This window comes from Microcebus murinus, chromosome 1 (assembly GCF_040939455.1).
Source record: "Microcebus murinus isolate Inina chromosome 1, M.murinus_Inina_mat1.0, whole genome shotgun sequence".
Taxonomy (NCBI): domain Eukaryota; kingdom Metazoa; phylum Chordata; class Mammalia; order Primates; family Cheirogaleidae; genus Microcebus; species Microcebus murinus.
Genome location: NC_134104.1, coordinates 127,004,343 through 127,031,944, shown reverse-complemented (window position 1 = coordinate 127,031,944; position 27,602 = coordinate 127,004,343). Strand labels below are relative to the sequence as shown.

General features: G+C 34.5%; 1 protein-coding gene across 6 annotated transcripts in view; it reads left to right on the top strand.

Annotated features, from left to right (window-relative positions):
• Positions 1 to 27,602, top strand: part of TBC1D5 (TBC1 domain family member 5) — a 529,649-nt gene that overhangs the window by 288,019 nt on the left and 214,028 nt on the right. For all 6 annotated transcript variants that reach the window (XM_020289588.2, XM_076005553.1, XM_020289677.2 and 3 more), the window contains 4 exons: positions 13,595 to 13,703; positions 15,171 to 15,260; positions 15,366 to 15,440; positions 17,253 to 17,320. In XM_020289588.2, the coding sequence (XP_020145177.2) occupies positions 13,595 to 13,703; positions 15,171 to 15,260; positions 15,366 to 15,440; positions 17,253 to 17,320 (342 nt within the window). The remainder of the gene's footprint in view (positions 1 to 13,594; positions 13,704 to 15,170; positions 15,261 to 15,365; positions 15,441 to 17,252; positions 17,321 to 27,602) is intronic.

The window sequence follows — 27,602 nt, the reverse complement described above, 5'->3', positions numbered from 1 at the left end:
TGGCAATAGTTAGTATATATTATCATTTTAATTGTTTTCCTTTTTAAAAAAATGTAATAGATTTAGGAGGTACAAGTTGAATTCTATTATACATGTATATTGTAGAGTGGTGAAGTCTGGGCTTTTAGTGTACCTATCACCCAAATAGTGTACATTGTACCCTGTAGATAATTTTTCATCTCTCACCTGCTCTCAGTCTCTCCCCCATCAAGTCTGCAACGTCTGTTATATACCACTCCCTGTGTCCTTGTGTAGCCATAGTTTACCTCTTATCTATAAGTGAGAACATGCAGCATATACTTCTCTGTTCTTTTCCTGACTTCGCTTAGGATAGTGACCTCTAGTTCCATCCAGTTTGCTGCAAAAGACATTATTTATTTCATTCTTATCAGTGAGTAGTAGTCCACGTCTCATTTTATTTTTAATCCAGAGTTTCACAAATGTTTTTCTAATATTTGTTTATACATTTTTTTGGTTCAGTCATTCTGTATATCTTTATTGTACACCCATTATATATATGGCACAGTTATAAATGTGATCCTTTAAATCATACAAAATTATTATGAAATATTAAATAGTTGAAAACGATACAACTGAGAATTAGTATTGTGTGCCTAGAAACGTGAGAAAATCAATAAAGTAGCTATGGAATAAGAACATAGTCTGCTAATGAGAGAATGCTTGAAATTTAAAAGATGTCCTAGTATCATCTGAACATACAGATATAATTTTCATTCCATGATTGTAGATGTAATGTTCTAAGATAGATGTAGAAGTAGTTTAGACTGGTTGACATAATCTCCAAGAGTTTCAAAGACTATATATATGCCAATATACTTGTTCAAATTAGAAACTATTAATAATTAGATGACACACCCAAGTGTCTCAACCCATTCGAACCAAGACAAGATAGTTGAACATTATTTCTTAACTCTTATTTCAATTTTTTAAAAAAGTATACTTCGAAGTCTTAAAGTTCTTTTGACTAGCATAGCTCTACTATTGTAGAACTAGACACAGACTTCTTGTTATTTGGATTTTATTCAGATTACTATTGTTTGCTTGCCCCTCCCCTCACCTCACCACAGGGCAACACCCAGAGCCTGCTTCCCTTTGTATTTTGTGCAGACTGAACAGGGACCATCTTTCCATATGAGGTATTTGGGAGAAGATGGAAGGGAGTGGAATAAATAAAGCCAGAGTGCTATGTGTGGCATTTTTATCACTGCTTCCATCCTGTTTCTCCTACTGCCACCTGGGCCGCTGCTGGGTTCTAGGGAAAGAACTCCATTTTCCTGCCTCCACGTCACTAGATGCCGTTTCTAATAATAATATTTTAAAAGGTGCTATAGCAAAATGAGACTTTTCTTAAGCTAATTTTCAATTTTATAGTTGCATTTCATGTAACAGCATTATAGAATCATCTCTTTGGTTCATATAAAAATATCTGTGGTCATATAATTAACTTTTTTGTGGTGTCCATTTGGGGATAACTGAATTATTGAGTATATGGATAATAGAATAGCAAATATAAAATGCCAAAAGTCCTTTTTGTCAAGTTGGGACTAGATTTGGGTTCTACTGAAGTAGGTGAACTTTCAAATGTATAATATAAAATTTCAGCAGTGGAAAATACTTATGCCTAACTTATGGCCCATTTATACTTATGCTTTATACTTATGGCACATTTTATAAAACAATTGAATTTTGGCAAGGAGGTAATGAGAAAATTGTTCATCTGATTTGAAGCAACTATTTTGAAAAATAATAATAAAAGTCCTACTAGTCCTACTGGTGTTCTAGCCTACATGAGAAATAGAGTAGGAACTTGAATTAAGTTTCCATACCCTTGATTCTCTTTTGGTAGGCCAAACGATTTAGTGACTTCCCCCAACCCTCTTTCCTCCTACCTATGAGAAAAGGGATTTTTCTCTATCCTTTCTTTCAGTGTACAGTAACACTTCTAACACATCTGTTAAAGATCACATTTCTAATAGGTTCAGCCAACTGGAGTATAATCAGAAACTTAGAAATAGGGGGAAAAGTTAGAATGCCCCCCAAAATCTGTTTAGCAAAGTATATTTAATCCTAGGAAAGCCCTACCAATCCTTGGCTTCTTCCATTTAAGTCTTATTTCTCAGTTCTCCCTTTTTTGATTAAAAAAGATGTTAGTTATGATGTTGAAATAGGCTAAAATATATGATAAGTATAAAGACTAGTTTTTTGTCTTTATTTTTATCAAGACAAATTAGACTGAGCAAATGACAAAGGGGTATAGATTTGAGACTGCTAAAAGCTAATATATAATCCTGAACAAATTGATAGCAGATAACCTGACAACTGTGGACATGAGAGAAATATCACTAAAAACACAATGGAAAGTTCCATAAACAAAGCAGTTTGTTATTCAATGTAGGGACAAATAGGCATGCATTTTCTAAGTGTATACCACATCTGGACAAAAATGACTTTTAAGTCTTGGGGATGTTTTGATGTTGATTTTTATGTTGATGGAAGAAAGTTGCTTATATGACCTTTATGACCTTATACATTGACCTTTCATCATGCCAAGTAATTGAGGTATTATAGTACTATATTCAAGCATGGTTTTAAAATTAGTAGGATTTTTTTTCTATTTAATTATAATTGAGTGAAATTTTCTAGTAGCCTTTGGGTAGAGATGTTTTTTTAACTTTTCAGAGGCTGTATGAAATTGTTTTCCCAGGTACATTAATCCAAACAAACTTAAAATTGCCTTTACACTAAAGTTTATCACATGGCCCATTTATCTTCATTTTAAGTTATTCTTCCCAGGTTCTTGTAGCCAGTCTGTTGCTAAGTATGGTTATGTTAGGCTTATGATCCAAATCTTGGGTCTAGTTCTTTCTCCATCATTGACCATTTTTGGTAATCAGTAGGACTAACACTGTCATCACTAAAGTTTTGCTTTTCTAACTTTCATGTTTGTGTATATGTGTTGAGTGAGTGAAAGGGGAGGTAGGAAGAAGCAGGGGGACGGGGAGTAGTGACAGAAACAACCACAGAAAGAGGCAATGAGATAGACACAGAAAGAAAAATTATTACATCTATATCTGATAGTCTTCTTAGTAGCCCCATTCATTTAGAATAATTATATACTGTGTTACAGAATCTCTGATGGAATTCCACTGATTTATTTAGCCACATGTATTATTTAACTTTTAGTGTTCGTTTTCTTTCCCCAATTACATTATACATGAATATGTATTATGTGTATATTTATCTTTATATACCCTATACCTTTATATTTGTTACTTTGAAAAAATGAATGTATATATGAGTGAATTGTTATTATCCTTAAAACATTTTTAGCTTTACTGTCCAATATAGGAGCTACTGATGACATGAGGCTATTAAAATTTAGGTTTTAATTAATTAAAATAATATATGTAGTTCTTCAGTTGCACTAGCCATACTTCAACTGCTTAGTAGCTATGTGTGATTAGTGATTGCCACATTGGACAGTCAGAGAACATCACTGTCATCTCAGAAATTTCTGTTGGATGGTGCTGCTCTAGAGGTTGTCAAGTAAATGAAAGATTCAGTTAAAATATAAACCATTTTAGTCTTTTTAAGAGAAAGTATTTATTCTAAGCATACTTACATTTCTATATGTGTAATACTCTGTTAGTCAAGCCACTCATGGAAAATATGCCTTAAGACTGCGGTCCCCAACTGCTGTTAGGGACTTGGTTTCAAAGCTGTGTTGCACTGTCCCCTTGCACCCCCACCAACCATGGAAAACTTGTCTTCCATGAAACTTAGGAACAGTGTGAGCGATACACACAGCAGGAAGTGGTAGGTGAGCAAGCGAAGTTTCATCTGTATTTACAGCTCCTCCTCATCCTCACATCACCATCTAAGCTCCGCCTCCTGCCCCCACCCACCCCTCTCACCTGTCTGTAGAAAAATTGTCTTCCATGAAACTAGTCCCCAGTGCCAAAAGGTTGGGGACCGCTGCCTTAACAGGTAGGATTAACTTTTTTTTTTTTTTTCTTGAGACAACAATTCTAGCTCTGTTGCCTGGGCTAGAATGCTGCGGTGTCATCATAGTTTATTGCAACCTCCAACTACTGGGCTCAAGGGATCGTCCTGCCTCAGTCTCCTGAGTAGCTGGGACTACAGGCACCACACTACCATGCACATCTAATTTTAAAATTTTTTATAGAGACAGTATCCTGCTATGTTGCTCAGACTGGTCTTGAATTCCTGACTTCAAGTGATCCTCCCACCTTGGTCTTCCAAAGTGCAAAGATTACAGGTGTGAGCCACCACGCCTGGCCAGGGGTAACTTTTAATTAGGACATCAGATTTTACTAAATAAATGCCTATTTATAAATTTCTGGAAAGCAATTTGTTTTTGATTCTATAAGCATTTCCTTTACAGTATTGCTTATGTTACAGACTGTGTGGCAAATTCTATGTCAAGATCATGCCAGTTATCATGAATAAGGTAAATGAAGTGGAGCAGGGGTAGAATGAAGGTGGGGAAGGTCTGCAGGGAGAAATCTCAAAGAAGAGGATTTTTCCTTACTTGCTAATTATATAGGAAACATTAGTAAACCATGGAATATAAAATATATTCACTCCAGACAACTTCACAGAGATTTTCTAAAATAATCTCTGTGAGAATCCTTTTTTCTAAATGGAATCCTCATTTCATGGGATTTCTTAGGAGTCCTTATTTCTAAATGCTGATTCTTTGATTAGTAATATAATTACCTTTATTATGTGTCTAAATTTTTATAAAATTTTTAAAAAGCTTTTTATGAAATTAAAAAGCTTATGGTACAGCTTTTCTTGATTCCTTTTTTGAAACTATGATTATTGAATTTATCTACTTCATATGACACTGAATTTAGATGATTTAGACACTGTATTTTGATGAAAATAATACATTTATAAAAAAGTGTATTGGCCAGATACAGTAGCTCACACCTGTCACTCCAGTACTTTGGGAGGCCAAGGCAGGAGGATTGCTTGAAGCTAGGAGTTCAAAACCAGCCTGGGCAACATAGTGAGACCTCATCTATACAAAATATTAAAAAATTAACTGGGTGTGGTGATGCACACCTGTAGTCCCAGCTACTCTGGAGGCTGAGGCAGGAAGATCACTTGAGCCTAGGAGTTCAAGGCTGCAGTGAGCTATGATTGCACCATTGTACTCCAGCTTGGGCAACAAAGTGAGACACTGTCTTTAAAAATAAAAAAATCAGAGTATTATATCTGATAGTCTATAACTGTTTTAACTCAGTTCTTTGTGTTCTTGTGGATATTGAGATAGAGGCTCAAGGTTTCTTAATTCAGAGTTCAATTCAAACCAATTCAAACATTATCTCAAATTAATGTAATGAACCTCTAGGCTTTGAACTATTCTTTGCCTTTGTTTCAATGGAGCCTCATCATATAACATATTTCACCTAGACATATGAAGAAATCCATTTTAAGTTTATGGATAATTATGCGTTCTATTTTGTGTGTGTGTGTGTGTGTGTGTGTATGAATGATATGCCCTGATTTTTTTCATTATGGGAGGGAAAAAAAGCTTTAAATAAAAGTAAGTTTTAAAAAATTCCTGATACAGGAAGCAAAAAAGCCAGTACAGTTTCTAATTGCCTTTTAGAGACTCTGAGTTCCCTCATTACCTGTGATTTAAGCTAAAAATGAGGTAATTATAGATAACATCAGTGTTTATCTGGTTGATCTTGGCACCTGCAGTCCTAATGTTGCAGCTCACCCATATCTGGTGCCACACTTTACAGTCTGATGCTGACATACCTAATTTACACTTTTCATATTTCCATTGATTTTAAGTTAGATGTTCCTTGTTCTGTTTGAATAGTATTTTCAAAATCATACTTTTAAAATGACATAAAAATATGTACACTTTTAAATATAATATTGAAATTATGGTATAGTCATTTTATTAATAGAAATCTTTCATTAGTATATTTTGGTACATATTAGAAACAGATTTAAAAATTCATTGTCTCCTTTTTTCTGTATGTTTGATAAAATGAATGTGATCATAATTAATATGGCAATTTTTCAAATATTGGCATGCATTTTAGGATTATAAAATTGTATAAATCTTTTTGTGTTAAGTTCGGCTTTCTTACCTTGTACTTCCTCAGCTTCAGATATTCTACCCATGTAATTCTGATCTAATCCTGCTTGGAGGTCGCCCTTATCCTGCCCTGGCCTTTTGGTTTTATTATCTCTCTAGTCAAATCTCAGTATGATGATCATGGTTGGGTAGCTGACCTGGCAAACTATATGGGTCACATCTGAAAGCTCCCTCTACCACACTCCACTATTACCACACCTCCCAGACAGCCAGAAGCATGTCCCCTCCCTTTCTTTCTTCTCCCACCTCTTTGACCTTTTGGATTTACCCAGGGTGATAACCCCTTTTCTTATCCACTTAGCAATTTCATCATCAGTAGAAGCCTAAGTAGCTCTTCTTAACCAAGTATTAAAGATCTTCAATACTAGATTATATGTAGCCTCTGAATGCTTTGCCTTTGTTGTAGTTGTTTGGATTTTTAAAGTTAGCCCCATTAGAGACATTGTTCCCTCTCCAAATGATGCCTGAAAATGGGGTAGAAGCCATCATATAAAATATACAGTATAAAATTAGTGTTTTCTGTAGCGTATCACCATTTGGGACAATGGTTCAGAAATTTTCTAGTCCTAAATTAGCACATAATTTAGTCATTTATGAATCATTTAGGTTACAAAGTATTTAAACAGATTTAGAAGGAGCTAACTAGTTTCACACCATGTCTATGTGCATATCTTGGGAAAATACTATATTAAAATATATGATTAGAAATAGATACCTCTTTACAATCATCAGCTGTATTTATTCACTGCATATCCTAATTGATTTCCATGTCACAAAAGCCATTTCAGAAGGCTTAACTACCTAAATAGGTATTCTTAGAAGACATCAACTGCTGCTGCAAAAGTTGATTTCATTTTTTGAGATATAATTGCAACACTTACAGCCAACTTATTTAATCAGTCACAGTGTTCTTTTCAATGGAGCATAGGTGTAGGTTCAGAGTCCTTTTCAACACAGTGCTTCCAGGGCAGCCATTGTTAACCTATCAACATTGGCAAGAGAAGTGAAATCTACCCATCTCTTTCTTTTCCTGCTTAGATGCTGATTGTTTTCAGGGACCCAGTATCTGCAAGGTAGAGTAGTTGCCACTAGGTGGCACTAGTGCTTTGTTAAAGGAGGCTTAGGGCCCATGTCTCTCTAATCTTAAAGTTTTACACACCTAAAAGCCCCAGGTTGTTCTTAGTTACCTGTAGCAGCTGTCTTTAACTTATCTTCTGAGTTGAACTTACCAGCTGAAAACTTATCTCTGTGTCCTTGGACTTTATATTCAAAAACTAAAAATCTGAGGAAAAAAGCATACAGGCACATTTCTCTCCCGTTTTGTTGCCAGAGATCATTTTAACTCTTGATATCTAAATATCTAATCTTGATATCTAATAAACCTTTCAAATTTTGCCCTCTGGGGTCTGTTTAACCTTTGATAGCTCAATTCCTACGAGTAGTATATTTAAAGGCCTATGGTGCTATTATTAATTCATATCCAGAGGGTTTTTTTTTTATTTCGGCCAGAGTTTTAATATTTAAGAATAATAACCATTTCTCCTTTCTCTGTACTACCAGTGTTTTGCGTTAATCATTTTTTGTTGGTCTGCATATCCATCTGTCCATTCCTTAACTTCATACATTTTAAGAAGTATCTCTATGAGTGTTAAGCACATAGTAGGCACTTTATAAGTAGTTATTATATTTACTCTGTGTCACAGTTTATTGAAGAAACACTATTCCATAGAAGAGAAAGGCAATTAATATATTATTTGTGGCCTTTATACTCCTCTGTTGTTAGAGCTGTTCATCAGTTTGAGATGTTATGCCTTAATTAGAACTGTAAGTGCCTATGAATAAATTTAAATGATTGTAAATTTCAGAGATAATGTTTCCAATTCACATGCCTCAGTCTCCTTTTCTCTGTACCAACACTGTAATCAAGGTACACGTTCTTATTTAAGCTAACAAATAATTATCCTTCATTACATAAGTAGTATGTAAGTTGACCTTAAAAGCCTGCTTAACTTGACAAGATGGCAGTGAATCTAGCCACCAGCTGTGCCTGTACTTTTACAGTTTCTTGGTACTTGTGAATAGGAGCTGATTTTGGAAAAAACTTTAGAAGTCATTGCTTCATACTTCTCTCTCTAATCTGGAATTATTTGTGTTTTCAGGCCATGGAACGTCATGGTGTCTCACAAATTATGATGCCTTTTAGTTTTAAAATACCATACATTTGAAATCTATGCTTTTTGTTGACAGATCACAAGCTATTTACTTATGGTTTCTGAGATGTGTAGGCATACCTCAGAGATATTGCGGGTTCAGGTCCATACCATTGCAGTAAAGCAAATCAAAGTATTATTATTATTATTATTTTGGTTTCCTAGTGCATGTAAAAGTTATTTTTATACTGTAGTCTATAAAGTGTACAATAACAAATGTCTTAAAAAGTACATAGCTTAATTTAAAATTAAAAATATTTTATTGCTAAAAAATGTTGATGATCATCTAAGCCTTCAGTGACTTATAGTCTTTTTGCCAGTAAACGATCTTACTTTGGTGTGGATGGCTGTTGGCTGATCAGCATGGTGGTTGCTGAAGTTTGGGGTCACTGTGGCAATTTCTGAAAATGTGACAACAGTGAAGTGTCCTACATCAATGGACTGTTCCTTTCATAAAAGATTTCTCTGTAGTCCTGGTGCTGTTCCATAGCATTTTATCTACAGCAGAACTTCTTTCAAAATAGGAGTCAGTCCTCTCAGACCTTCCCACTGCTTTATCAACTAAATTTATGTAATATTCTAAATCCTTTGTTGTCACTTCAATAGTGTTCACAGCATCTTCACCTGGAGTAGATTTCATCTCAAGAAACCATTTTGTTTGCTCATCCACAGAAAGCAGCTCCTCATCCATTATAGTGTCATCGTGAGATTACAGCAGTTCAGTCACATCTTCAGGCTCCACTTCTAATTCTAGTTGTCTTGTATTTCCACCCCATTTGCAATTACTTCTTCCACTGAAATATTGAAGTCCTCAAAATCATCCATGAGGATTAGAATCAACTCCTTCTAAACTCTTGTTCATGTTGACATTCTGACCTCCTTCCATGAATCACACATGTTCTTAAGGACACCCAGAATGGTGAATTTTTTCCAGGTTTCCAATTTACTTTGCCCAGATACATCAAAGTTATCACTATCTATGGCAGTGATAGCCTTACAAAATGTATTTCTTCAGTAATAAGACTTGAAAGTCAATATTATTACTCCTTGATCCATGGGTTACAGAATAGATGTTGTGTTAGCAGGCATGAAAATAAAATTATTCTCCTTGTCCATCAGAGCTCTTGGGTAACCACTTACATCATCAATGAACAGTAATATTTTGAAAAGAATCTTTTTTTCTGGTTAGTAGGTCTCAACAGTGAGCTTAAAATATTCAGTAAACCCTGCTGTAAACAAATGTACTGTCATTCCGGCTTTTTGGTCTATTTATAGAGTATAGACAGAGTCGATTTAACATAATTCTGAAGGACCCTAAGATTTTCAGAATGGGAAATGAGCACTGGCTTCAATTTAAAGTCACCATCTGCATTAGCCTCTAACAATAGAGTCAACCTTACCTTTGAAGCTTTGAAGCCAGACACTGAATTCTCCTCTCTAGCTATGAAAGTCGTAGATGGCATCTTCCAGTAGAAAACTGTTTTGTCTGTATTGAAAATCCACTTAGGGTAGCCACCTTCATCAGTGATTTTACCTAGATCTTCTAAATAACTTCCTGCAGCTTCCCCATCAGCACGTGCTGCTTCACTTTGCACTTTGATGTTCTGAAGACAGCTTCTTTCCTTAAGTCTCATGTACCAACCTCTGCTAGATTCAAAATTTTTTTTGCAACTTCCTCATCTCAGTCTTCACAGAATTCAAGAGAATTAGGTCCTTGCTGTGGATTAGGCGCTTGGGCTTAATGTTGTGACTAGTGCTTCTATCCAGAGCACTCAGAGTTTCTCCCTATCTGGAACAAGGCTGTTTTGCTTTCTTTTTATTTTTTTATTTTTTTTATTTCGGCATATTATGGGGGTACAGATTTTAAGGTTTCAATAAATGCCCATTTCCCCCCCTCCCCCCAAAAGTCTGAGTCTCCATCATGACCATCCCCTAGATGGTGCGCATCTCACTCATTATGTATGTATATACCCGCCCCCCTCCCCCCTCCCACCTGCCCAATACCCTATCACTGTAGTATCTATGTGTCCACTTAGGTGCTACTCAGTTAATACCAGTTTGCTGGAGAATATATCTGGTGCTTGTTTTTCCATTCTTGGGATACTTCACTTAGTAGTATGGGTTCCAGCTCTAACCAGGAAAATATAAGATGTGCTATGCTTTCTTATCATTCATGTATTTACTGAAGTTGCAGTTTTGATTTCCTTTAAGAATTTTTTTTTATTTATTTTGCATTCACCGCTTGGTTGTTGGCACAGTAGACCTAGCTTTTGCCCTAATTTGGTTTTCAACATACCTTCCTTACTAAACTTAATAATTTCTAGCTTTTGATTTAAATTGAGAGATGTAAGATTCTTCCTTTCACTTGAACACTTGGACACCCTTATAAGGTTATAATTAGCCTAATTTCAATATTGCTATGTGTCAGGGAATACTGGTCAATGGAACAGTCAGAAAACATATAACATTTGTCAATTAAGTTTGCTTTCTCATGGGTGTGGTTGTTAACACTCTAAAACATTTACAATAGTAACATCAAAGATCACAGATTACCATAACAGATATAATGAAAAAGCTTGAAATATTGTGGGAATTACCAAATGTGACAGAGACACTAAGTGAGCACATGCCAGTAGACTTGCTTGATGCAGGGTTGTCACAGACCTTCAATTTGTAAAAGATGTGATATCTGCAAAGTGTAAATACAGTGAAATGACATAAAATGAGGTATGCCTGTGTTCTTCTAATGTACTTATGTACTCATTGCTGATCTCATCTTTGCGTGTTGCTGAAAACTATATAAAAACAAAATTTAAACCATGTGAGACATGGGTATATATGTGTAATTGTTTAGAAGTAGAAAATATTTAGAAAATAATAAGTAATACAAATGGATGAAAGTGGTTAACAAAAGCCAAAAGATTCATTCAGTGAATATCTCTTTGAGTAGCTAAGAATTACTTACATAATGGAAAATAATGGACAGAGCAAGAAGAGAAAATAATGTTAGATCTTTTTTTGTGTGTGTGTAGACAGAGTCTGACTCTGTTGCCCCAGCTAGAGTGCCATGGCATCAGCCTAGCTCACAGCAACCTCTAACTCCTGGGCTCAGGCAATCCTCCTGCCTCAGCCTCCCAAGTAGCTGGGACTACAGGCAGATGCCACAATGCCCGGCTAATTTTTTTTTTTTTTCTATTTTTAGTGGAGATGGGGTTGCTCAGGCTAGTCTTGTACTCTTGACCTCAAGTGATCTTCCCATCTTGACCTCCCAGAGTGTTAGGATTATAGGCATGAGCCACTGCACCTAGCCTGTTAGATCTTAATTATAGACAAAAAGTTTCAATTTGTTGAAAATCAAAACAGTTGGGTTAAAAAGTTAGCTGACACAGGTAGGATGATTTTAGTGTATGAAAAACTTTTCTCTTGAGTCAATAATAAGGCACACTAACATAAAGGCAGTATTATAATTATTAATAATATTCTTAAAAACATATGCTGGATATCCTTGTGAGGGCTTTTCTATATTCTGTTAATTATCACAATAATTTTATTATTCCATTTAAACATGAGGGAACTAAGGCATAGAGAGATTAAGAAACTTGTTCACGCTTGCATTTCTAGTAAGTAGCTAGTAAGCTGTGCATTTTTTCTGACTAGCATGGCTGTCTTTTTGATACCAGGAGTGTGGCTCTTATGTCCATGCTCTTAACCACTATCCTGTTCTGTTAAAGATGGGCAAAGAACCAGAAGGGAAATTTTAAATAACCTAAAAGCATGGAAATTCTTCAGTTTCACTAATAATACAAATTAAAATAAAAACAATTTTTCTTTGTTTTTTTTCGTTAATAGAGTGATGAGAATAAGAAATTTTCATGGAGTGGTGATGGGAATCCATTGCTTCTAGCATGGAGTTGGAATCTATGTCCTATTTGGCAGACTTAGAAGCCCCTCTTGGCAGAAAGCTCGGTGTGATTGGGGATCAGTGCTACCAGGTTAAGGCTGGAAGTTCTGATGGCAGTAGGGAGCGTTCCATTGTTTTTGGTCACTCTTCTAGAATTGTGTGGAGAAGATGCATCTTGCTCCATGGTCAGTTTTTGAACTTTATGTGTGCATTCGGTTATGTTCATGACTCTAAGCATAGTACACAAGGTTGTCCTTCCTCAAAATGAGTAGGGCCTTGCTAGTGACAACTGCATATATACAGAAGGATTATTGAAGATTTTAGTGGCTCTATATATAGGAAATCTCTCCAGCAGAGATTGGTACTAGGGTTTTAGCTTTGATAATACATGTTAAATTATGTTTATTTTATTGTGGCATAGAAATTGAGAGAAATTTCATAAAGCTGATCTCAGTAGCTTCAGCCCTAATTCTTAATGTTTAGTTTGGTGCAAGATGCAGGGAATATAGGTTTAATTCCTTTATTCAAACTCAGTAAATGGTTTGGGACAATTAATTTCCAATTGTTTCCCAGTAGAGCAGATTTACTTGTATATTAATGAGGCACAGGTGTTAGGCCCCTGGTGTCTGCATGCCTGGGAGGCATATTTCGGTTGTTTATCTACTCAGCCATAGGTACTGCAAGGTACTCAAGCTTGCCTTTAACAGTTTTTACAGTGAGGCTTTTTAATTTTTTGATTTTTTTTCAAATTTGCCCACACCTGTTAAAATTTTAAAACTGATCATGTAGAAAGAAGTTGCAGAGATTTCAATATTAAGTAGCACTAATAGTTAAAAAAAAGTAGTCTTCTATAATATTATATTTAACTGCCCAGCCTGACATTAAAGAGAACAAGTTCATTTAAACAGATATTTCATATGAGAAGCTAATGTAATCATTATACTTTTTTGTTGTATATTTTTGAAGCATGTATATCTTTGTCAGTGGCTAAAACAGTCATTTATTTATATTACTATTCATTGTTTTTTTGTTTATACACTGAACTGCACTATCAACATTTTAGAGGAAATGTAATAGCCTCCACAGACATGAATTTCAGTAGCTGGCATAATTATAGCTATCTACATATTCATTAAATCTACAGAAGAACTGTATCCAAAAAGACAGCCATGCGTTTAGAAACAGTACACAACTAAATATATATGTTTTAAAAGTTGCATTTGTTAGACTTATTTAAAATTAATTTCCTGTAGCATTCCTCTCCAAGCAGAAGAATTTTAACAAAAGGATTCTCATGCTTTGGTTTCTTTCATATAGGAAAGAATGGGAAGAACTATTTGTAAACAACAATTACTTGGCAACAATAAGGCAGAAGGGGATTAATGGGCAGCTGAGAAGCAGCAGGTTCCGCAGCATTTGCTGGAAGGTAAGAAGAAAATATTTATTTACAGTTTGTGGTTGCAATATATCAACACATTACCTGATGCCCTGGAAGATTACCCATGCAGGGGATCACTGAATTTTCTAAAAGACTTCACTCCCATTATTTTGGCCATCTATGTTTATCTTTCATAGGACATTTACTAATAAGATTGAACCACCTTAATCCTGAATAATTGGTGATGGTAAAGGAGTCATATGAAATAACTGTCTTTTCATCTGTTTTGTTGGTACAAAATTCAAAGCAACGATTTAACGTTCCCCCAGAAGCTTTTGCAGAATTCTTGAAGCTGTGCAGGAGAAGGGGGATGCTAACTTCCAGGTTCCTATTACATCAAGTGCCATCAGTTAGCCCTCCTTTCTTTTTTCTTCCTAACTAACAAATGTAAAAGATTTTTCACATTTCTTTTACTAGAAACACAAAGTGAAGAGCAGTTAGAAGTGGTGGAAGGAAATTGGGTCATTCTGCTTCAGAGGAAAAGGGCCACTGATTACCAAAGCTAGTAATAATAATCTGTAGTTATCTTTTTTATTATTTTGAAATATTATTTCTTTTTATTCTCCAAAAATGAATTAATTTATGTTTAGACTCATTTCTAAAATGACTTATATCAAAAATTTTTAGGATTATCTGTATAAATTGGGCATACTGAGTTTGTGCAAGTAAAGATAGTAAGAAACACTTGCATTAGACATTTTTAGATTTAATAATTTATGTTTAATAATTAAAATATATTTTTCTTGTTTTAGATGCAAGCAATAAAGGCAGGAGACCTGCTGCTAGAATATTTGTGTACAAATATTTGTGCACCAGCCCCATTCACTGTTGTTTAACTTTTATTATCCTGCTTTTTCTAAAAATAACCTAAATCCAGATTTACTTTAATGTTGTATTAAACTAAATTAAATCAAATTTGCCTTTTTAAGAGTGCTTGTTATTTTCATAAGCTGATTGCCTGTTGTAAATTACATTTTTCTCTGTAAAAGGAATGCCTTTGTGTCTCAGGCTGTGTCCTTGGTAGTAAGACTGTTCTTTGCTGTCTTTTACTTATGTGTTTTAAGACAAAACCTTAAACTAGTAATTACTAACTAGATCTCGTGCTTCTTAATAACCCCCTACCACTCTCATTAAGATTCAAATGTAAAATGTGAATTATACTTGAACCTCAATGAATTTTTCTTCCTTTTTAATATAAATCTAGAGGGGAGCTTGATTCCATTTTGTAGTGTAGCTTTTATGATCTTGTTTTTTGATTGTTCACTTTTTGAATTTTCTAATTATATAATTCTTAAATATCCCTAAATATAAGTTATTGGGCATTGGAATGATGATATGAATATGAAATATCTTGAATATGATATCTCTTTCAATTTTCAGGTGATTTTGTTTGGCATGGTTTCAATTTTATATCTTATGATTGTTACAAAAGTTTCCTCTTTTTTTTCTTCACAGCTATTTCTTTGTGTTCTTCCTCAAGATAAAAGTCAATGGATAAGTAGAATTAAAGAATTAAGAGCATGGTATAGCAACATTAAAGAAATAGTGAGTAAATAGTAAATGTAGTTAATGTGATTTTTTTCTTATATATACTTTAGAGTCCAACAGCCTCTAATTCTTGTGTGTATGTGTTTTCTCTTTCTTTGCCAGCATATTACAAACCCAAGGAAGGTCGTTGGCCAGCAAGATTTGATGATCAATAATCCCCTTTCACAGGATGAAGGGGTAAAGTTCATCTTTACTCATAGCTCAACCTCTTTTGCCCATAAGAATATGCTTCTGTGACTGTTTATCAATCACCATGAAAGCAATGTATCTCATGCCAACTATTTTCTTTATTCCATAAACAGTGCTACCTAAAACCTGATATAAACTGTTATGTAGGCCGGGCGCTGTGGCTCACGCCTGTAATCCTAGCTCTTGGGAGGCCGAGGCGGGCGGATTGCTCAAGGTCAGGAGTTCAAAACCAGCCTGAGCAAGAGCGAGACCCCGTCTCTACTATAAATAGAAAGAAATTAATTGGCCAACTGATATATATATATAAAAAAAAAAATTAGCCGGGCATGGTGGCGCATGCCTGTAGTCCCAGCTACTCGGGAGGCTGAGGCAGAAGGATCACTCAAGCCCAGGAGTTTGAGGTTGCTGTGAGCTAGGCTGACGCCACGGCACTCACTCTAGCCTGGACAACAAAGTGAGACTCTGTCTCAAAAAACAAAACAAAACAAAAAAAAACTGTTATGTGTCATATACATAGTATGTTGTAGGAAATTAATTATATATTTCTGTGGAATGACATTATAGAGAAGTCTCAGAGGTCTGTAAGAACTAAGAGTAAAATAGAAGAGTATAAAGATGAGAATATAACTATCTTATCAGGGTTGCAGTGGGGAATGAGGTAGCTCAGGAAAGCCTCCTTTCATGATAAAAATAGAGTAGGGTTCACTTGGCAGAACTAACTTCCAGGAAGAAAGAAGTAACTATTTGTAGTAAGTGAGTCTGTGAGGAAGTTTAAAAATGATCAGGCCTACTTCTACTCATATTCCAGTAAAGACTAGGAATAATTAGTACTTTAAAGATATTATATAACTTCAATTGTTGCTGCTCTAATTTTTGTCTGTTTACCTTAGAACAGAATTTTTTCTATTTAATATATAATATTAGCATTTATTTTTCTTGATACATATAATTATGATATAGTCTTTCATATAGGAGCATAAAATATTAAGCAATTTTTAAAACTTTTCCTAAATTTACATTTTAAATATATATGTTAAAACCTATTGGATTAAAAAGCCAAGCTTTGTAGAAAACATTATGTATCTTTCTTAGTATACTGGGAACTCAAGTCAGGTTCAAGCTGGAGCCAGTTGACCCATTGGTCCTGCTCTAATCCAAGTACATTTTTATTGATAGACAGTAATAGTAGCAATGTATAGCAGTGAAAATTATCATTCACTTTATATGGATAATAGAAGTTTTAAAAATATACAGTCATTTCTCAGTCCATGGGGCATTGGTTCCAGGACCCCTGTGGATACCATGGATCTCAAAATTTGTAGGTGTTCATGTCCCTTATATAAAGTAGTATAGTATTTCCATATAACCTATATATGTCCTCTTGTATACTTTAAATCATCTCTATATTGTTTATAATACCTAATACAATGTAAATGCTATGTAAAGTTGTTACGCTGTATTTTTTAAAATTTGTATTATTTTCTATTGTTGTATCATTATTTTAATTTTTTTTCTAATATTTTTGATCTGTCGTTGGTTGAATCCTTAAATTCAGAACCTACAGATAGGGAGTGCTGACTGTATTCAATAATACAAACTGGAAAAATTGATTTTACAGTAAGGTTATATTTTGGAGATTCAACTAGATTTTAATGAAAATTATCCCAATGTCAGGCTTTCTATCTGCACTGTGAAATAATTCAGGAAGGATAAATTTAATCATTTAAATTATTAAGTTGAAATCATAAAAGTCAAGCAAAGGTGTGAGATTATTTTAAATAGGTGTTTTCCTTATTTCAGAGTCTTTGGAACAAATTCTTCCAAGATAAAGAACTTCGATCAATGATTGAACAAGATGTTAAAAGAACGTATGTAGAACTATTACATGTTCTTTTCAGTAATTCAAATTGGTGTTTACTTCTTTGTAATTGTAGCAAAACACAAAATCTGTAGAAGTGCTTAATTGAACACAGTATTCTACTTGTGTTAGTAACAAACTTCTTTTGGCCAAATGGTAATAATAAAGATTATTTTCTATTCTTACAATACAGATTTCTATTTTCCCTTTTTGAAAGTAAATTATATTTATAATATTGATGATCTTAAAATAATATTTAATTAGCTTTATCAATTTCCAACAAATATTTGAAGTCTTGTGCATCTGATTAAGGTTATATTATATAGTCATTATTGATTTGCTAGAAAAAATTATGTCTTGCTTTATGCATTTGAATCTTGTTCTAATAGAATTACTTTTTAAATAATAATCATTATTCTTATCCTCATTTTTCTTCCTTTTGAAGCTACTCAAATTTTCAAATGATATTTTCTCTCAATCTACTCAGTATTTACCATATGAAGAATAGTTTTTTGTTTAGCATGTAGTTAATATCCATAACTTTGATAATTGGACCTTATCTTTCTGAGTCATATAGTAGGAAGTACATGGAATTTGTGTCAGAAGATATTAGGGTGAGTCCTAGCTAACATATGCTGTAATTGTGGGGATATTACTTTCAACATCTTCCTCCCTCAGTTTCCTGTTTTGTAAAATAGGGATAATAGTAACAACCCTGCAGGAGTTTTGTAGATTAACATAAATACAGTAATAGTAGTAAATTAGATAGGCCTACACTTTAAACTGCAAACTATCACATAAATATCAGCAAATTTAATTTAATCATTGGGATCTGGAATTTGCCAGGTATGCGCAGAGTCCTGGATATCTGAAGTGGCTTCTGCTAAGTCCTTCTGCAGCTTTGCCTGTGTGCTCTACTCCTAATTCCGTCGCTACTAAGTCTCTTACAATGTCAAGGCCTCTGGATCTCTGATATTTGTCTCTTTCCATGTCCCAAACCCTGAATAATCAGTTGACATGTACTTCTATTAAGATTACACTATATATTTAACAAAAGAAATTTTCTATTTTAAAGTGAAAATAATTCAGAGGAATCATGGGTTCAGAGAACAACAAAACTATGGGGAGGGGGGTGGGAGGTATGGGATCATTTTGATTAGCTTGAGTTACCCAGTTACCTCAGAAGTAACCCATGTTTGTGGGGAAGCTACTGTCAGAGCTGTTGGGTGATAATGCTTGACCTGTCTAGTATACAGTTTCAGAAAGGAGAGCACCATTGTACCGGCACATATGAGGCTCTCAATAAATATTTGAAAAAACAAAAGAAGAAATTTCCTCATTAATCATTTCAGGATTTACGTAATCAGTGGCAGTAAAACAGGCCTCTTTAAAAACAACATGTGCAGTATATATTTCTAACCAAGCAGTAAAAATGTGTCTTTTAAAAAGTGTATTTAAAACACTTGACAACTTCAGGTTGCTCTGTTTAGCAGGATTATAATCAGTCTCTCTACAGTTAACAAATGGAAATGGGGCCATAGCCCTGGTAGAGTCTTTTAAAATTTACCTCCACTGGTATATTTTATTAAAATGGCAAACCCAAAGATTCAAAGAAGGCAGCTAGGATGGCCTATAGTTCATAACATTGGTAAGTAGGGTTCTATATTTTCCATGGAAGGCTCTCCCGTAATTCTCTCCACATTTAGAGTAAGTCTTCTTGCCAACTGTATATAAATTCTGTGGCAAGGAACTTAGCTTGTAAGGTAAGGTGGTCAGTTTTATTTTAAGGCCACCAAAACATTTAATCACAAAAGCTGAATAGCTTGTCTAATTTTACTACTTCACATCCTTATAAGGTACCACACAATCTAAAATCCATGTTTTTCAATCCAGTCTGTAAGGAAATTCATAATACAATAGGAGAAGAAAAGTACAGCTCAGAGATGGTTATACAGTGTTACTTGCTCACTAGCCTCTGTGATAAGAATTTTGCTTTTTTAAAATGTATATTTATTGAATATTTACTATGCTTCAGGTTTGCCCTTTGCATTGGGGAGAACAGAGTGGTGAATAACACAGATAGGGTCCTGCTATCACAGGATGTATATTTTAGTGTGGTGGGGTGGGAGTGAGACAACAGCATGTATATATTAATATAAAGAGGATAATTATGTAAGGTGATTAAATGCTCTAAAGAAATAAAGCACGGTAATTTGCTAGCTAGAGGGAGAATAGCCAGTGGGATGGCTACTATGGGAATATTAATCAGAGAGGGCATCTCTGAGAAGATAACATTTGGGTTGAGATGTGAAAACAGTTTAAAGGCCAGCCATGTAGAGATCTGGGGAAGAACACTTACGGCAGAGGAAACAGCTAATGCAAAGTTCCTCAAGAAAATGAGGTCAGTGTTTAGAAGAATGAAATAAGGCAGGTATGGCTAGATCCAAGTGATTTAAAGAGAGGAAATATGAGAAGAGGGCAAAGGCCAGACAAACAATCTTGTAGACATAGTAAGAAGTTTGGATGTTATTCAAATTGCAGTGGGAAGTTATTGGAGCATATTGAGCAGGGGTATGATATCTAAAAAGTAATTGTGGCTGCTATGCAATGGGTAAATGTGGATGTAAGAATGAAAGCTGGAAAAGTCACTGGAAGTCTATTGCAGTATTCCAAGTTATGTAATATTAGTGACCTAGACTAAAGAGGAGTAATAAAGACAAAAATAGATATGCTGAGGATACATATTTTATATTTTTAAATACAAATTAGGGAGTCATTACATGTAGTTTTCTCACATCCTTCAGTTTTATTCAATTTTTACTACTATATTTCATGTTCTTTTTACCTCCTGCCTACAATCTCTTACTAGTTTAATTATTCTCTTTGGATCTAGTATATTTTTACTTCTAGTCCATTCCATATGCTACAACTCAATCACTCTTCTCAAAGCACATTTGTAATCATGCCATTTGTCTAATTCAGACTCTTTTATGATTCCCATTGGCCTGCAGAAGAGTGGACTTACCTATCTTCCCTAATAGATACCCAGTTCCTTGTTAACCAATGCTTCTGGTATTATTCCATGAACAGATTTTGTGCTTTCCATTTTCCATGCTTTGGAATGCTCTCCTCCACTGGAATGCTACTTTGCTCCACTGCTTCCAATGTGGATTTCTGATAACTCATCCTTCAAGGCCTGGGTTCATGAAGCATTTTCCAGTCTTGTATAATTGGAAATAATTTGTGCCTACCCTATGTTTTTTAGAATTTTCATAATAACTTTTTAATTATATTATTTAATTTTGTTTGGTCCTATATTTGTTTAGGTCCATCTGTCAATGTATTCAATACATTTAATCTCCTCAGTGTACCAGGCACTAGAGATGCCAAGGTAAATAGGACATGGATCCTTAAGAAGCTCAAAGTCTAATAGAGAAAGCAGAAAAAATAGTTACAATATAGGATAACTGGTGCTGTAACAGAAGTGTGTACGATAGCTCTGGTTTAGCCCAGGCGTCATCTTTCAAACCTAATGGTAAACCCTTCGAGAGCATGAACCTTGTCTTATTTTTGTTTTACTGCCCATTGCCAAGTTGTTGCTTAATAAGTTATTATTGCAAATCTTATGACTGGTGATCAGTGTTGTTCAATTTTAGTAATAATGTCTAACATCTTTTAAGTCTTCAGAGACATAACCACACTTTAAAAAATACTATTATCAACCTTCTAGTCTGAGTTTAAATAAGATAATTTGATTTCATGTACTGTGTTTTTTACATCATTATTGAATTTATTTGATCTGCATATGTCACTGTATTAAATATTATCTCCCTCTTCAACTAATTTTAATATTCTTTTATGCCACTAACCCTTTTTTGCCTCAAAGGGTTTTGCATTCATTTCAATTAATTGTTCCTTAACTCAACATAATGAGGTTGTTACTGTTCCCATTTTTATTACTGAAAAAACTGATAAAAGGTAAATCAAGGAATGTCCAATTTATGGCATTTCTAATTTAGAACATGAATTGTCTGTTCTGAACAAATTTTGCCATGTTTCAAAAGCTCTAACATTAAATGAAATTCAGTATTATTTAAAATGATGGGAAATAATGAGTTCATGATAAAATATCATTTCTATATTAGATGCCAAAGAAGTATGTTATTTGGTCTATCAAGGTCTATTCTAAAAATATATATATAGCATCTATAACATCATTTGCAGATTAACATATTTATAAGCTATTGCCAAATAGTCTAATCTTTTCTTCAAATGAGCTTTCCCTCTCTCTGGAATTAAGCTATTAAACTTCAACTTTTATCATTGTAACATTGACCATATTTTAAAAGTTTATCTGATTGCCTATTGGGTATGCTAATAATCATCTCCAATTTTAGGTCTTTTGTGTTTCTAGCTATTATAGTTAACATTTTAGGTAGCTCATTCATCATTTAATTACTCTGTTTCCTACTTGAAGCTCCACAATATGGTTAGATTTTTAAAGATGCAACTTTCTCATTTTAAGCTTCCCTTTTTTTATGGTTTATTTGTGGGTCAAGCTTCAAACACAATCTATTTAAGCAAACTTTGTCCATTCTCCATTTTTTTAATCATATCATTTGATATTTTGTGGATTTCTTAATATTTGCTAAAATTTTCTTTTTAAAATTATAGATACATGCTGTATAGTTTGGTAGACACCAGGCACAAGTGGCTATTTAAACTTAAATGAAGATTAAATAAAATTTAAAATGTAGCCTTCATTCACAATAGCCACATTCAATTGCTAATGGCTAAGTATTGGACGTGTGTATATGGAACATTTTTGTTATTATGGAAAGTTCTACTGGACAGTACTGTATAGAAAAAGCACTGTTACATTTTTGTGTAGTATATGATATGAATATCTATATTTTATTTTTTATTCATGGTGAACCTTTAGGTATGGCCAGTGCTAAATATTTACTTCTATTTTTTTCTCTCCCCTTAAGAAAACATCTTGAATTTTTGTGGCATGTAAGTCTTACCGGAGTTTTTTTTGGTCAAATGTAGTTATTATGTTACATAATTTGTAATATAATATGCAAATAGAAACGAGTATTTTTGAAATTGTTTTCTATATTAACAATATACAAAAGTGATTTTACAGAGTTAACTTACTGATTTTCTCTTTTAATTTAAAGACCATCTTCCTGAGTTCTCATTTTGTAGGAAATACTTCTAATACTTCGGTCCATTGATTGTCACACTATATAAAGTTAAGATGTTCTAAATGTTGGTATCTTTTACGTGGTTTCCTCCAAGCCCATTTTTTATTTAAATAAAAAACAAATTCCTCAGGGAAGGAGGATTTTACAAGCAATTTCAGAGCAGAATTGATTTTGGTGTGTGTTAATGCCGACAATCTGCCCAGTGTTAAAATGTTAAAGAGAAAAAAAATACAAGCTGCCATATTCTTGTGATCACACCAAAATAGCAGCTTGTATTTATATTTTCAGTCTCCTCGAGGTGGACTGCAGGCACACATGAATGAGTGGATGTACTTGGTGTTGTGTTGTGATTTTATTTAATGCAGGCAAAGTACATGCTTGTGCATGCACGACCAGCCCTCACATATGCACTTATTCACAGCCGAGAAAGTGAAAACTACAACACAAGCCGCTCTCTAAGAGTTGTCGGCAACCTGTGTGTGTGTTTCTTAAATATTAAAGAGGGGGAAAACAGATTTTCAGGAATATGAGAAATAATTCTTCTGTCAAATGGCCTATAGTCCTTCCTCACTTGACACTTAAGGTAAAAACAAAATAATTACTATTGCATATATATATTTAGAAATATGTATTTTCCTGTACTGCTTCTGTTTAAGAGTGTATTTTTCCCATTTCTGTTTGATTTAAACATGCAAATTCTTAGCATACATTTATTCTAATTTATGAGATTTTTTTTAAAAAACTTAAAAACATTTTTTCAGTATTTGAATGAAAATATAGGCTTATTTGCTACAAAACATATAGTTGTAGTGCTTTGATTAGCATCCTGATTCTCCTAATCTTTGGAATCTGGGAGCAGTAGTACATGGAGGGCGGCACAGTTACATTACCCTGAGCTGCTGACCAATAGTATTTTTGCTGAGATTTTCTTTGTTTTGAATAAGCCAGATTTTTAGGACTAGATGTGGCTTTATATAATTACGAGAAGGTTAAAGAGTAAAGTCTGTTGGGTGGTAAAGTAATATCCTATCCTGAAATATCCCAGTAGACATAGCCTGTTTGGTAATGTAACACAGTCTTTTTAGAACATATAAACAGATTTGGAATTGAAGTTATGTTGGTACTTCAGAGGTAATGCTTGCATTTCTTTTTACTTTTTTCTTGCTTTCTTGCTTTTTTTTTTTTTTTTTTTTTTTTTTGAGACAGAGTCTCGCTTTGTTGCCCAGGCTAGAGTGAGTGCCGTGGTGTCAGCCTAGCTCACAGCAACCTCAATCTCCTGGGCTCAAGCGATCCTCCTGCCTCAGCCTCCTGAGTAGCTGGGACTACAGGCATGTGCCACCATGCCTGGCTCATTTTTTCTATAAATATATTAGTTGGCCAATTAATTTCTTTCTATTTATAGTAGAGATGGGGTCTCGCTCTTGCTCAGGCTGATTGCGAACTCCTGACCTCAAGCTATCTGCCCGCCTCGGCCTCCCAGAGTGCTAGGATTATAGGTGTAAGCGACCGCGCCCGGCCTACTTTTTTCTTTATAGTTGAAAAATTGCAAAATAAAGTCAGTATTTTCATTTGTGATACAGTCTTACACTTAAAGTGCATATAGAGTATACCTGTCTACTTATATATTTTTTTCCCAACTTTTCACTGTTAGGGTAGGAGTACAGAGATGTTTTTGAGGAGAGGAGGCAGTGCAGAAAAGGGCTTGTTATGTGACCTATGCATTATAGAACCAGAAAGAACCTCAACTGAAAACCTCTACTTAGATGGTGACCGATTCTACCTCCTGAACTACAGCCCCACCTGTCTTCTCCTAACCATGTTTCCTGTCATCTCAACCCAACTTAATCTTAATCTTCCCAACTGTGTGGTGATTTCAAACTTTTGTCTTCCTTGTTAGACTCTTGGAGATTTTTCTGCTGTCCTCTTGGGCTGGATCCTAACCATTGTCATCATGACAGATCACCACTTTTCTTTGATTTTTAAGAATCAGTATTTACCTCCTGTTTATGAACTATGAAAGCTATATATCATTCTTTTCCTCACTAATTGCAAAACCAAATTAAAGACAGCCGATTTTCTTCTGCTTCACCTTTATATCCCCACTCCCTGAGTCCATAGATTTAATTTTGCTTTTCCATTGGTTTGGTTGTTTGTAGGTTTGTAGGTGTATTTGTTTGTTCAACAAATACTACTTGAGAAATTGCTATGTAACAGCTATTGTTCTAGAAGTTGAAGATTCTAATAAAGAAAAGACTATCTCTTCTGTTCTTTAATATATTGTGCATATTTTATTGTAATTGTCTGCATTTAACATTATCTGTAAAATGTGTATTTTTTGTCTTAGGTTTTTATTTTTTTTTAAGATTTCAATACAATTTACTCTTTGTCCCCCCAGTAGATATAGGAGATATACATATTTTTTGTTACATGGATGAATTGTATAATGGTGAAATGAGGGCTTCTCCTAGGCTTCTCGAGTTGAAAGTTCTTATGTTTTGAATCTTTATATTCCCAGTACCTAGTACCATAATAGGCATTTTTTATATTGGTGGTCACCTAGTTAAATCCTTTTGTTTTGTGAAGTTGAAAAGTTGAAGCTCAGAAACAATATAATGTGAGTAAGCAAAAATAACTTGTGAATGTCTAAAATGGAAATGATAACCTGGGACATCAGGTCTTTCCACTGCTCTATTACTTATGTTAATCTTGTTTGCCTAGATTTAACACTTCTTCAATTTAAGAAACATTTATTAAGTACCTTCAGTGTGCAAAGCACTCTGAAGCAAACAGGAGACAGAAGCATAAAGGAATTGTTATATCAAATCTTATGCAGAAAGTGGCAAAGACTAAATTTTTTCTGCCTTCTGAGTTCATATATTCTAATGTGATGTTTCTCAACCTTGGGAATGTTGATAGTTTGGACCAATTCTTTGTTTTGAGAAGCTGGTATGCACAGTGTAGGATGTTTGATAGGATCCCTGTTCTCTACCTGCTAGAGGCTCTGTGAGGCATACTTTTTAAGTCTTTCTGAGGTCCTTTTGTCTGACTGAGGGTTCTCTGAGGCATCATCTTAGAGCTTTCTGAGATCTTAACAGAGGGTTTTACAGTCACACCCTTGGTTTCATCTTTAGATTTTGTTTTTCTGTCTGTGTCTTAGATTTAATCTTTGCCCAGAAGCTGAGTGTTAATGTTAGCATCATTTGCTGACTGGTGAGGTTTGGAATGAGAAAAGGTTTCATTTTCAAACCCAACAAGTTCTAGCACCTTTATATTTACCAGTTCTTCCTATTACTTTTTTTCTTCTTTCATTCTCTTCTTCTTTCATTCTCCTGTAAGTAATATGAATAAAACAGACAGCAGCTTCAATAAACTGCCTGGATATCGCTAGATTGCTCAGTTTATTAGGTACATTTTCTATTTTGCGTATAACCAGAGGCTACCATGTTGCCAGACTTCTTGTCACTGCATAATGAGGAATCTTTTTCCTCCATTTGTTTTTCTTTAACATTTTCCTCACTTTCATTTAAGCCCTCATTGGCAGCCTCCTCGTAGACTGTCTTCTGCTTTTTTATACCTTGTAGTTTTTCACTGATGCTCCCTTGAAGGTCCTTTGGACTTCTGTCCAGTCCCATAGACACTTCTACCACATATTTTAGGGTTGTTGTTGTTTTTTTTTTTTTTTTAATGTACCCAGTTTCAGGTATCAAAACCTCTGTAATTATCTTTTTCTACATAAGAAATCAACCAAAACTTAGTGGCTTAGAACAATAATCATTTACTGTTTCACAGTTTTTGTGGATCAGGAGTTTGGGAACAGGTGAACTAGGAGCTTCTTTCTTAGAAGTCTGTCATGAGATTGCAGTCAGGTATTTACTGCAGCTGCAGACATTAGACAATTTTTCTAGGGCTAGAGGATCCATATTGGTTCCTGTCCATGTGGATCTCTCTGTGGTATTGCTTAAGGGTCCTCCTCTAGAAGAAACCTTGTTCAGATAAAGTGATCTAAGAAAAAAAGGGGTCCAGGTAGAAGTGAAGTTATGTCCTTTTTTTTTTTTTCCATAACCTTGAAAGGAAGGTGTGAGAATTAAAAATCTACAGGTTTATTTTAAAAACAACATGTTACAACAATACACATATATCTTCCTAGGTCTCCCCCATGATCTTTTCTGTTCTTTCCAACTGGAATGGGAAATGTATACAGGGGCCTGGTGGTGGGGGAATAGGGGAGTGTATTTTGAATTCACACATAACTTCCACTCTCTTTCCGTTGGCTAGCACTGAATCACATGGCCCAGCTAACTGAAAAGGAAGCTGGGAAATTAAACCCAGCTACATGCCTGGAAAGAAGGGAAAACAAGTTTGGTTGAATAGGGAGAAGGGTGAAAGCAACTAAAATAGGAAACACAGGAAGAAAAAGAATATGGTCTTTTGTTCTGTATCACATTATTCCTCTTTATGGTCTTGGCTTGATTTTTCAGTTTTCCTTTTATAAAACAATAAACCACAGTATGGTGTTATAGTTATTTTGGTGTTTAATAGTATTCTAGGGAGTTTTCATTAGCTCATTTAAAATTTTTGGATGAGTGCTTGTTTTGATTTTCTGTTTTTGAAATATGGGTATAACATCAGTTATTGTTCCTTCAAGTCCTTCTGTGCTTCTTTGTCCTACTGTATGATTATAAACCCTCACCAAGGGCTTTATTTTTTCCCCTGGGGCATCTTATTGAATACTTGCATCTTCAGTATTTCATCTGGGCCAATGCTTTGTCTGTTTTAATACTTCTAATTACCTAATTATGTACTATAATGCAGTGACAAAGCCCTTTATCATTGCTCTCTTTTCTTAACCCTTTTCTTGCTTAGGAAATATTCTTTTTCTCTTTGTTGTATGAGAAACTCTTCATTATAGATAGTGTAGATATTTGCCTAGCTTCCCTTTATTGTATATATATATTGTGACAGATCATTGCCCTGTTGAATGTTTTTCCAAGTAACTCTCATCAGGCACCTGGGTTCCTGGTTATTGGGGCTCCAAAGCTGTATTTAGTTGGCCTTCCATCCCTCACTCCTGATTCATTCACA